The sequence below is a fragment of the Neomonachus schauinslandi genome, chromosome 5 (assembly GCF_002201575.2).
Source record: "Neomonachus schauinslandi chromosome 5, ASM220157v2, whole genome shotgun sequence".
NCBI classification, from domain to species: domain Eukaryota; kingdom Metazoa; phylum Chordata; class Mammalia; order Carnivora; family Phocidae; genus Neomonachus; species Neomonachus schauinslandi.
This window is the reverse complement of record NC_058407.1, coordinates 112,395,896-112,409,345: the sequence shown is the minus strand read 5'-3', so window position 1 is coordinate 112,409,345 and position 13,450 is coordinate 112,395,896. Positions and strand designations below refer to the sequence as shown.

General features: G+C 38.7%; 1 protein-coding gene across 2 annotated transcripts in view; it reads right to left on the bottom strand.

Moving 5' to 3' along the window:
• ODAD2 (outer dynein arm docking complex subunit 2) overlaps positions 1 to 13,450 on the bottom strand; it is a 177,785-nt gene that overhangs the window by 49,061 nt on the left and 115,274 nt on the right. For both annotated transcript variants that reach the window (XM_021686526.1, XM_021686525.1), the window contains 2 exons: positions 7,721 to 7,909; positions 6,214 to 6,435 (listed from right to left, as the gene is read on the bottom strand). In XM_021686526.1, coding sequence (XP_021542201.1) covers positions 6,214 to 6,435; positions 7,721 to 7,909 — 411 coding nt within the window. The remainder of the gene's footprint in view (positions 1 to 6,213; positions 6,436 to 7,720; positions 7,910 to 13,450) is intronic.

The following is a 13,450-nucleotide window of genomic DNA, read 5'->3' as shown; positions in this document are numbered from 1 at the left end:
TTTGACAAAATCCAGTATCTATTCCTGATAAAAAAAATTCTCATCAAAGTAATAATAGAAGGGAACTTATCACGCCTGATAAAAGTTACCTAACAGGGGCGCCTCAGTGGCTCAGTTGCTTAAATGTCCAACTCTTGATTTCAGCTCAGTCTTGATCTCAGGGGGTTGTGAATTCAAAATCCATGTTGGGCTCCATGCTGGGCATGACAAAAAGCCACCTAACAAAAACCTGTAGCCAACAGTAAACTGAATGGTGAAAAGACTGAATGTATTCCCTCCAAGATAGGGAATAAGACTGGGATATCTGATCTTACTGCTTTTTTCTCAGTATTGCATTAGAATTTCTGGCCCATGCAATCAGGCAAGAAGAATAAATAAAAGACATCAAGGTTAGAAAAAAAGAGAGTCCTTATCTGTAGATGACATGATTATTTATGTGAGATGCTGGCAAATGACAATCTGTTTTTGTATGGCTCAAAGAACGAAGAATGGATTTTACATTTTTGTACAGTTGTAAATAATAACAACAATAATAAAAGAGGAATCTGCAACAGAGACTTTATGTGGTCCATAAAGCCTAAAATATTTACTATCTGGCCCTTTAGAGACAATGTTTGCTGACCCCTGGTCTATGTAGAAAATCTGACGGAATCTCTAAAAGCCTACTAGATCAAATAAATGAATTTAGCAAGGTTGCAGGATATAAGATTAATACACAAAATCAATTAAATTTCTATATAACAACAGTCAGAAATCAAAAATTTTAAAATTACATTTAGAGTAGCATCAAAAGTATTTACATGGGGTAAATCTGACAAAAGATGTAAAAAACTATATGATGAAAATCACATATTGCTGAAAACAATCACATAAATAATGAAGAGGTATTCCTTCTTTATGAGTCAGATGACAATAATATTAAGATGTCAGTTTTCCCCCAAATGACATATAGATTCAATGCCCATCCCAATCAAAATCTCAGAAAGCATTTCCTGTAGAAATTAACAAACTGATTTAAAAAATCATATGGAAATGTAAAAAACGAGAAAAGCCAAAATAACTTTATTTAAAAAAAATTTCTTTAATATTTTATTTATTTATTCATGAGGAACAGAGAGAGACAGAAACAGAGGGAGAAGCAGGCTCCCTGTGGAGCAAGGGAGCCCGATGTGGGACTCGATCCCAGGACCCTGGGATCATGACCTAAGCCGAAGGCAGACGCTTAACCGACTGAGCCACCCAGGCGCCCCCAAAATAACTTTAAAAAAAAGAAAAAAGTAGGAACATTGATACCACCTAACTTTATGGCTTATAAAGCTGCAGTAATTAAGACTGGTGGTATTGGTGTAAATACAGACAAAGAACAATGGAACAAAACATATATTCAACTATTTTTTTTTTCAAGATTGCAAAAGAAATTCAGCAGGGAAAGGGCATTATTTCAACAAAGGATGCTCATATGCCCCTCCAAATGAACTGTACTTCATTCCTAGGATCATAAACAAAAATTTACTCAAAATGGTTCACAGACTTAAATGTAAAACCAAAAGTTATAGAGCTTCCAGAAGAAAACATGGAAGATCCTTGTGACCATGTGTTAGGCAAATATTTCTTAGACATAACACCAAAAGCACAGTTCATTAAATAAAAAAAACAACCATAAGATAAATTGGACTTCATCTACTTTGGGGGGGAGGTCATTATCCTGATCTGATCGTGGCTTCTTGGGTATGCATATATATGGCACAATTTATCACATTGACACTCTAGATATGTGCATGTGTATGTCAATTATTAATGAAATAAGGAAAACATTTGATGTATGTATAATATTAGAGTTAAAAATCTAACTCACTGGAATCCTGAAGTAATCATACCTTTCTCACTTTAAAGGATAAATGCAAATAACAAGAAAAAATCAATCAGAAGCAAGTCTGTATATGACTCTATATTTGGTATTGTAATATAGTTACTGATACCTAATAGTGCTAAGTAATTTAATGGCATATCATCAAGAGACTATCCGCAGCACTCCAGGGAATATCTGGAATGTGAGGAAAGTACGCAAGACCACAAAGATACAGAAAGTTTTAATTAACAGAAAACATTATAGTTCAATCAAACATTAAGCATGTGGACTGCAGATAGACATGGAGGGTTCTTGGGTGATGTCAGTCTCGAAAGTCCATTTACTTGACTCAGAAGTGTTAGTGATATTTTTCTTTTTGGTGCCAGGCTTCAAGGACTAGGGGGCATGTGAGCTTTTGGGTTCATCTTCCTCACTCTCTGGAATGCCATGTCATGTGCTCAGTCTGGGAGGCTGCCAAGACAGCCCTCGCAGTTCCACCTGACGTGAACTGTTCCTCCCTCCCTCTGTTGGACCCACTTCTGGTTGTATTTTCTGCAGTCTCTTCAATTTCCTGCCTTCCAGAAAGTTATAGGCCCTAACGTAGCTTTCACCTGCCTGGTATAGACATTTGCAAAACAAATCCAATGTCACCATGGGGAAGGGAGCTTAATGCCTTTTATAGGTGCTCATCGTCTTTCTATCTGATCAGTTTTTCTGTCTTAGGAAAGGGCTTTTCTTGCTCAGTTTTTCCTGCAACTTCTTTCCCTCCTTGTATTACTTTCCTATGTTATGGTTTTGTTATAATTAGCAATAACTTTGGTAGATCTAGAGTTCTCATGCTTTCAACAGAGTTGCAAACAGATCTGCATCCATGTTCACAAGTCCCTGGACTGATACTTTTGAGAAGGAGATCTGTGTAAAATCATAAAGAGGATAAAGATTGCATTATTCCTCTCACGTCGCATTTACCAGGGCAGGGGACTTATTAGTTCATACAGAAGAGAGTCTTACCTGGAAAGGCTCTAACACCAGGATTATTTTTCAGCATAATTGAGTCAGGAAATCCTTGTTGACCGCTTAGCAGTATTTAAACACAAACCCTTTGGAAACTCCCTCTTCCTCTGGCTTCTAGAATTCCTGGGTAACCTGGTAACTTCCTAAGGTTACTTTGACAGCTCTTCTTCCTAGCCTACATGCTCTGCGAATGCAAATGTAGACATTTCCCAGGCTTCTCTAAACTCTGCCAAAAACAACTTGTCCACCCTCGTTCGTGACTTATTACCTCTCACTGATATTTCCCGATCTTCCCCTCTCCTGCCTCTAGACTTGCACTGTCCAATAAGAAAGCCACTAGCCACTGGTGAGAACTCGAAATGTGGTCAGTCCAAATAGAGATGTACCATCAGTATAAAACACAAATACAATATATATATAGACAATAGTATACACTATATATACATATACAGATAATAGTATATATATATAATAGTATTGACTATATTATAAAATAGTACTAATTATATATGTTTATATATGTAATAGTATTGATTAAATGTTGAAGTAAAAATATTTTGCATATATAGGGTTAAATAAAATATTTTACTAAAATTAATTTCACCTGTTTCTTTTTATCTTTTCTGAAATTGTAGCTCCTAGAAAACTTAGTATTACATATGTGACTTACGTTACATTTGCACTGGACAGCACTGCTCTAGACCTGAAATTCAAACTGACCATTTAAATCGAACACAGTAGAAAGTGAAACCAATCTATTCCAGACCCTCAAGCCTGCTCACTGTTATTATGGAATAAACATCGGCGGGCATGAGACAGGTTGTGTAACATCAGCTGCTGCTGTTAAGGAAATTGTATGCTGAAGGAACTAACTCTAGAATAAATTACTTATGAACCGGGTGACAGGAAGGCTCTGGTAATTGTCAACATTCCTCATGGGCAGTGGCAGTGGACGTGTACGTAGGACTGGGAAATAACACTGTAAGCTTTCGACTAGGAAGGCACAGTAGTAGGAATGAAAACAACCAGGGATTTGCCAAAAATAGTGGATAAAGGTTGTATGCATTTGGAGTCCGAAACATTAGCAGTTACACATTGTGACGTACTCACAGCGGGTACTGTAACCACCCAATGTGCCAAATATTCTCTTGCATGATCTTGGCCGATAGAATCTTCCTTTTCACCTAGCCCCAAACCTGGAGTCATTTTTGATTCAAGCCTTTCCTTACTCCCCATGGCCATGCTCTACACCGAACCCTGTTTATTCTACCGACACCCACTCACCACATCCACATTTTTTTCCTCCTTAAGACCAGAGGGGGTGCGTGAGTGGCTCAGTTGGTTAAGCATCCGACTCTTGATTTTGGCTCCAGTCATGATCTCAGGGTCGTGAGATCGAGCCCTGTGTGGGGCTCTGTGCTGAGCGTGGAGCCTGCTTACGATTCGCTCTCTCCCTCTGCCTCTGCCCTCCCTCCACTCACTCCCACTTGCACTCGCTCACTCTCTCTCAAAAAAAAAAAAAAAGAAAAGAAAGAAAGAAAGAAAGAGAGAAAAAGAAGAAAAGGAAAAACCAGAGAAGGGAGACACAGTTCCATATGCTGCCCCTACGGTCCCAAGAGGGAGAGCTCAGGATTAGGCCTGCCTCTATTCCACGACAGAGAAACTTACAAAAAAACACTATCCTGTTCTTTACAGTTATTCTCCAGTAGAAATAGCAGGTAGTTAGGAATGCAAATAGGGGAGATGGAGAGGCCCTCAAGAGACCTTAAGAGGATGGGGGAAAGGGTCTAGGGCCGAACAAACCCTATTTTCTTTCTTTACTTTTCCCTTTCCTATTCCCTCCCCCAATCATTTTTATATTGCCTTCTTTTTCTTTTTTTTAATTTATTTTATTATGTTAATCACCATACATTACATCATTAGTTTTTGATGTAGTGTTCCATGATTCATTGTTTGCGTATAACATCCAGTGCTCTGTTCAATACGTGCCCTCTTTAATACCCATCACCAGGCTAACCCGTCCCCCATCCCCCTCCCCTCTAGAACCCTCAGTTTGCTTCTCAGAGTCCATAGTTTCTCATGGTTCAACTCCCCCTCCAATTTCCCCCCTTCATTTTTCCCTTCCTACGATCTTCTTTTTCTTTTTTTTTTTTTTTAACATATAATGTATTATTTGTTTCAGAGGTAAAGTCTGTGATTCAGCAGTCTTACACAATTCACAGCGCTCACCATAGCCCATACCCTCCCCAATGTCTATCACCCAGCCACCCGTCCCTCCCACCCCCCACCACTCCAGCAACCCTCAGTTTGTTTCCTGAGATTAAGAATTCCTCATATCAGTGAGGTCATATGATACATGTCTTTCTCTGATTGACTTATTTCGCTTAGCATAATACCCTCTAGTTCCATCCACGTCATTGCAAATGGCAAGATTTTGTTGTTGTTGTTGTTTTTTATATTGCCTTCTTTTCTAATACATATAAGCTGTGTGGGTGAGTGAACAGAGTTTCATCACTTTACATAGCAGAAGACACCTCCTAAGTGATTTTGGATTATCCATTGGCTTGCCTTAGAAGAAATGATTCAGAAGGGCATGCACAGCTGGCATTTATGTCAATTAAACCATAAACCTTATTAAATTTTAAAACTTTGAGTAGCCTAGAAATTCTCTTCTTAAACTAACTGGCAATTGTCTAAACATATATTATATGTCAGACACTTTACCAGGCTACTTAGTTTTTATAGTTTCATTTTTTTAAAGGCTCTACTAGATGGCATGTCAGGTTGGGCAAGTCCTGTTCAAGAACAGAATATATAGATATATTAAAGTCTATGTGCTTCTAGAAGCTCTCCTCCCCGTGTATTGATTAAAGGCAAAGAAAACTTAATGGACAGATTTTTTTTGAAAAAATGTGTCTTTGTATTGGTCCTTTGCTATTACAGTTAAGACCATCAAGTTGTAGTCTAGTTGTTTCAGTCAGCTCCTTTGTTGTAGTTCGTGCCTATATTTTGTTATTTAATTGCTAAGTAAATTATATATTAAGTAGAATTATGAATGCCCCTGATTATTCATGCCCTGTACATTTTTTAAAAATCAAATTCAAATTATGAAGCGATTATTAAACTAAGTATGTTTTTTTTACACTCTTTGGTTTAGGAAAAATTGATGTCCAACTTTTCTGCAGCATAAACACTGCCAACACATGGCTCAGCAGCCATGACCCAACAAACAGGCAGTTTTGTGTGTCCAAAAAAACCCCATCAGTGAAACCTTATTGTTACATAAGTTTCTTTCCAGCCGCCATATACCTAATTTGGACTAAAGCCCAAAGTCAGTCAATCAACGGTACCTTTACTGCACCATTCTCATGCATGGTGATGCAGTTATCCACATCTTCTGAGAGCTGGTACAAGGCTTGAGCTGTTGCTCGATGTACATTGGTGTCATTTGATTTCAGGTAACGCACTAACGGAGCTACTGCTTTGTACTCTCCAAAGGCCACTCTGTTTCTCCCCCACATACAGCAGCGTGAAATAGCTTCTGCTAGATGGCGCCTCAGTTTATCATTATTCTGCACAAGGAAATGAATTGTGGTACATGCATTGCAATGAACCTGTAAGGTCATGTTTCTGTGCTAGATGTTTATTACCCAATAAGATGCCAATGAGTCAAGGGAGAAGGGTGAGGAGGCTATTCAGAGGGTGTTTTGAAAGAAATTAGTATTTTGGTGGTCCCCAATGGGCCAAGGTCAATCCTGAGTTTTCTTTTTATGACTTTAAAAAATTTTTTAAATTCTTTTTATTGACTACTGAATGTAGTCAATACACTCAAAGGTGATCAAGTGTCTGGCATTTGTTCTTTGCTCAAGGCTTGATTTCCTTTTGAGCACGTGCTTTAGGGAAAAAAAAATAGTTCAAGAATATTGGACATTCTTAAGGGAGCATTTCACTTGACTGGGATAGGTGGTTAACTCTACACCTTTACCCTAGGAACACTTCTACATCAGTAATACACCTTGGTTCCCAACAGGGAATGACCTGTGACCAATGACCTGTTTGAGTCTACCATTTTCTTTTCTATAGCCTTTATCCAGACTATATCCTTCTTTTTGTATGTAATTAACTCCTATGGGTATATTATACCTAAATAGGATACAGTTTTCTGTTTATTAATTGTATTGTTCTCTTTATTGAGGCAACAACTTGGTGTCCTTAACTGAATCTGGGAGTTATTCTTAGGAACTCAGTGTTAGACTGGCCCTAAAAAGTCTTCTAAACGAAGCATTCTTCCAGTGATTGAATTTTTGCTCTATGTTCCTGCCAAGAGGTAGCCCCAGCTATGCTCAAATATCTCTGGTCATGGTGAAGTCATTATCTCTCAAGGCTGCTTCTTCTATCTGGCACAGCTCTGAATCAATAATACAGTGGTTGCCAAAGTCTCCCAGCTCAAGAATGCCTTCAATCCAAGCTTGCTAAGCCTTGGGGCGGGGGAGGCGTTTAACTTCTAAAGTTGGCATGAACAATTATCTTAAGGATAATGATAACGATGGTGGGGATGGAAGAGGATAGTTAACACTTCTATAGTAACATATTTGCCATCACTTTACTTGCCAGTAACAAATAAAAAACAGCCTCTTATTTTCTAAGGATCTTGCATACTAAATTGTACAGTTAGAATACACTTTCACATTGATTAGTGTCAGAGAAACTAAATGAGGTGACCAAAATCTCATACCTTACAGGTGATGGATATTAAGCTTGAATCCAGGTCTCTGGACTCTAAGCTTAGTGTTTTTACTACCACACCATGATATCTTATGATAATACACATTTAAAATAAAAAGATGCGTTACTTACTGTATTTGCTAGTTTGGACAATAAAGGGACAACTCCATGATCTGTAATAACAGCTAAATTTTCTTGATCTTTTGCTATGTTGGTAATAGCAGCACATACACTTGCCAAAACTTCTTTATTATCTGATTTCAGTAAATTGACAACAAGTTCCAAACCACCAACAAAGGAACGAACCATTTCTCCAGCATCCTAGAGAAAATTAAAAACAAAAGATGTTATCAAAAATAATTTTATGATCAGCATTTTTTTAAAAAAGTAAAAAGTAATGATAAGGTTGTGAGGTACACCTTTGGCATAAAAAACAAATTGAGTTTATTTCTTTATTATACGTGATTTCTATGTATGTATGTATATGTATATATACACACACACAGATGAGTTTCAACAAATATTTACTGAACAACTATTATATGAGAGTTACTATGCTAACTACTGGGGATATAGAAATTAGTAAAATACAGTTGTATTATTTGCTGTAGTTATATTTTATAACATCATCACAAAAACCGAATTAGTAAACACTAAACCACTCTTTCTAGGGGAAATGCAGCATTAGGTTCCTACGAGCCTCTGGTCACAATTTTGTCAACTGATCAATACATAACCTTGTTTTATGTGTGTTTCTCCTTAAAGATATCTTGTCTCATATATTGTTAATTAACGTTGAACTCATAGACACCACACTATAAGTCATGCCTGAAGGAGGCTTATCTAACACACGAATTTTCTCTGTAAGGCACATCACAGCCTTCTGGTGTTTAGGAACACTAGAGAGCACTTGGGTACTACATGTGGGGGCCATGTCAAATAGTGAAATCACCAACAAAACCCACAAAGATACGAAAACTTTGTCATTAAGTAGACTACAAAATGGATGTTTGTTAACAGTAGGAGAGCTAAAACAGATAGAGTGTCATCTCATTCAACCCCAGCTGAGAACATGCATTTTGGGTGACTCAAATTTTTCACCTCTCTGTGCATGTCCAAGAATGACCACAGAGGTGCTGTGAGTATTGATTTGGGGATTACAAACATTTTAGCAAGTAGGCAAGAATTCCCAAACCGAATTTGTGAAGAATGTGGATTGATTGTATATGCTCTTTTGCCATTATGTTGCTTGCAATCCAGTGGGGAGTAGGGGCATTGAGAGATAAGTATAATGGGGACTCCTGGGTGGCTCAGTCAGTTAAGTGAAAGACTTTTGGTTTTGGCTCAGGTCATGATCTCAGGGTCATGAGCTAGAGCCGTGTGTTGCACTCAGTGCTCAGCGGGTAGTCTTCTTGAAGTTTCTCTCCCTCTGCCCCTCCTCCCATTCTCTTTCTCTCTCTAAAATAAATAAATCCTTAAAAATAAAGAAATAAGTATAATGAATAGCACCAAGAGGAAAGATTCAAGGACTACCCCCAAGAGGATGTTTGTAAACAAAGTCTAAAAGATGAGGAGTACCAGTTTGAAGGGGGTTCAGGGTGGAGGAATCATCATGAAACAGACCTGAGAGGGAGTGCCTTGTTTTTTTTCCTTAGTGCAGAACAGCGTAAGCATGAAAGGGAGAATGGAAGAAAATGAGACTTATCGAAATCTTGAAGGGTCTTTACTGCATGCCTTGGTAGAGAGTATGGAGTTCATTTTAATGGCATAAAAAAAGTCACTGAAAAGGTTTGAATGTGGGGGGCGCCTGGGTGGCTCAGTCATTAAGCATCTGCCTTCTGCTCAGGTCATGATCCCAGGGTCCTGGGATCGAGCCCCACATCAGGCTCCCTGCTCGGCAGGAAGCCTGCTTCTCCCTCTCCCACTCCCCCTGCTTGTGTTCCCTCTCTCGCTGCGTCTCTCTCTGTCAAATAAATAAATAATATCTTAAAAAAAAAAAAGGTTTGAGTGTGTGTGTAGTTGGGGGGAGTGGGGAAGGGGATTTTAATCAATTTTGTATCACAATAGATCTCTCGGAATTGCAGAGTTGAGGTTGGGGCAAAGCCTGGTGCTGGGAACTCAGAGGCTGTTTCACGAAGTTCAGATAAGAGGTGGTGGCAGTTTGGAAGGAGGTTATGGTCTAGACTTGGAGGAGAGCGTGTGGATTTCTGCGTGCTGACTGGAGAAGGTAAGGACCAGTGACTCAATGATGATTCCCCTGTTTCTGGCTTGACCTAATGGTGCTAAGGTTGGAAAGGCAGGGTGTTGTTTCGTTTTCTTGGGGTGAGAAAGGATGGTACTTGATATCAGAGGCCTGATTTGAATGAAGTGCCTGCAAGACGTTTACGTGGAGACATCCAGAAGTCAGTTGGATATATGCGTTTGGAGCTCAGGAAAGGAAGCCAGGCTGGAGTCAGAGATTTGGAAGTCGTCAGCAGAGAGACTGTAACTGAAGTAATGTGTGCAAGAGGTGGGGAGTGAGGGAAAGTGGGCTGTCTGTGCTAGGGCCGCAAGTGTGGGCAGGAAAGGAGTTTGTCAGAGGAACCTGAAAACAGATGGTTGCTCAGAAATCCTCACCTCCCCTGATGGATGGCGATGGCTGTGTGATGTTCAACTATTTGGCTCCATGGCTTTCTCAAGTAACAGAAATTAATACCTTTTGAGTGCCAATTATATCTTAGGCACTTTGCATAAATTATCTCAGTTAAACCTCACAATAACCACACAAAATAGATATTATTTCCATTTTAGATTTTAAAAACTGAGGTTTCAAAGATGTTGAACCTCCTAAACTAGACTATATCCCTCAAGGAGCCATGTTATAGTAACCTTAGTGAACTTTATAATCATAAATCCAAATGTCTCATCCCCATATCCTCCAAATTCTTCCACTGCTGTCCCCTGCCCTTAGGATAAAATCCAAATTCCACATGGCGTGTGTGCCACTGGCTTCCCAGTCTCACCTTCTCTGCCTTGATCCCCCTTCTCTAACTGCACACACAAGCCCTAAACCAATGCCTCCACCCCACCCCCCTGGAGTTAATAATCAGAATCTGGACACTCATTCTCTGAGAATATGGTTAAGTCTGGGGTAGGGCCTATAATTTTTTTTTTAATTTTAAAAATCTCTCCTGTGATTCTAAACTTCAGCCAGTATTGGGAACATTGCTTATGTATCAGTCCTTCAAGTTCATGTCCTCAAACATGCCACTTGCAGGTCTCCATGTCTTTGCATATGTTTTTTTGTCTATTTTTCCCACTAGCTTGGGACTTTCCATGTGGTCTCAGCTACTGACTAAGGTACCATTCTCTTCAGGGAAATTTCTTGAACTTCGAGTCTGGGTCAAGCTGTTCCTACTATACTTAACGTGGTTCTTCTGTATTACAACACTTCCTACTCTCTGCAGTAGTGGCTTATTTATTGGCCCTTGACCTAGAACATACGTTCCAGGAGGGAAGGGACTCTTTTCTGTCTTGTTTATTGTTGTACACCCAGTTTCTCTGAAAGTTTCTATGCCAGTTTCTAGAAACCCCACTGAATTAATTTGCAAACTCACAGCTACAAAAGGAAGCTTTCACCAAGGACATAACAAACCAAACCAAAGTCCTAGTGAATGGTGAAGGACAGACCCCAGTCAGGTTCTTCCCAAATGTTAAGTAGAAAGTATCTTTTCCATAACACATTGCCTCTCCTGATTGCTATGGGAAGTGTGTGAGCATTATTACTGGCCTTGTTCTCAGTACCACATTTAAATACAATCTCTGCTAGGACATACTTTCACTTCTGATGTATTAATAGAAATTATTTTGAAAATATTTGCCATTTTCCCTAAAATTCTACAATAAAGCCTTTTACATCAAACAAAAGGAATGATTATACTTTCAATGGTATTCTACACTGCCACCTTATTACACTTCTGTGCACTAGGATGCAACCAAATCAAAAGATTATAAGAGTTAATTTATTAACCTTCAGTCAAATATCCCACATAATTTAATCCAAATTGCTCTTTTGAAGCACTTAGTAGTAGTGGTAGTTGTTGTAGTACTCTTTCCGTGTTGTAGATGAGGAAAACATTAGAGAAATAAATTAATATGTGACAAGTGAAATAATAAATGGCAGAGTGGGATCTGAATCCATGTCTGCCTGACCCCAAAGCCACCACACAATACTGCAATTATGTGAATCCCAACCACACACTTGGTCCACATGAAATAAATTCATAATCCTAGCCACATCCTTGGTCCAGGTGCACATGTAAACTCAAAAGCAAAAACAATGGCTTTTAGAATTTCAGGGAAGTTCAAAAGTGTAGCCCTAAAACTCCACTTTTCAAAATGATATTATTTGTGTCAGTAAACCAATACACTTGTCAGCTATGAAATTACAAAACAAGGTTGTTTTTTTTTTTTTTCCTCAAGAAAGACTGGAGGAATTCCAGGAAGATGATGGTGGCATATTCTTTGTATCTCCCTAAGGAAACAGAGAAACTAGGGGCAGCAAAACAAAAGACATAGAAATGCTAGGTGACAAGATACCTCTACGGACCCCCGAGTACAAGCAGATTGGGACAAACTACCAAAGCTACATGGTCTAAGAAACCAGAAATCTGCAGAGAGAAGGCAGAAGGACTTGTGAAGGCCGTAGAACCAGGGAGCCTAGACTGCCATTAGGTCTCCCTGGAAAGCTCTGGAAAGCTAAGGAGCAGCACAATGGACTTACCAGGCTCTGATTAAAGGATAAGGCTGAAATGCCCCCAGGTCTGACAGTGCTGGAGCATGCTGTGGTCTGAGTTCTATGCATTTGCAATACTACCAACTGAAGGCTCCTTCTGGGTTAAAGCCTCATACCAAGCAGAAACTCCTGGGAGTTGCCTCCAAACAGAGCAAGGCAAGGACAATAGGTTGAAGGAATGATGGAGTCCAGGCAAAAAGAGGGGAGGGGAGCAAAGGAGTCTGAGTCTACTCTCTATCCTTGGGAAGATAACAGAAGTGGGATCTTGAGAAGCATGAAATTAGAAATGCACTCTGGACCACATCTCCCTCCTAAAACACCATGAGAACTTATTTCACTTAAAAATGAGCAAAACAAAAGACTACGGTGATTTTCCACTGTAGTCTTTTTGTTATTATAAGAAAAAGAATTAGCTGAAAGAAAATCACAGAAGCAATGAAAGGAAAATATCAATTAGAATTAACAAAGCTCATAAATTAGGGGAAGAGTTATTATAAGAAAAAGAATTAGCTGAAAGAAAATCACAGAAGCAATGAAAGGAAAATATCAATTAGAATTAACAAAGCTCATAAATTAGCGGAATAATTAAAAAAAAAAAAACAACCCCAGTTTTTAAAGGCAGGCGAAACCCATCCACAAAGAATTAGAAATGAAAGAAAAATTCATTTTGAAAATGAAGAGTAAATTAGAAGAAATGCAAAAACGAGTAAACATAATAGGTAATATCTTTAAATACATAGAAGATGTGAAGAGTCTGAAATGATGGGGGAAAGCTAACAAAAAATTCATAAACTAGGCAGAGAAAGTAACATACATATAGTGAGTCCCTAAGAAGGAAACAAAGCAATATAATAGAGCAAATTTTTAAAACTATGATTCAAGAAACCTCTTTCCTGAAATAAAAATAAACCTGACAGCATATTCGAAAGTTGCCCTATATACCTGGGGAAATTTGCCCAGAACGTGCTAACGTAGAGAAATATTCTAGTATAAATGCTGGACATTAATAAAAAAGAAAAAAAATTATTTGCTCATCTAGGGAAAAAGACCAGATCACTTCTCAGGGAAAGATATTATCTTTAGCCTTT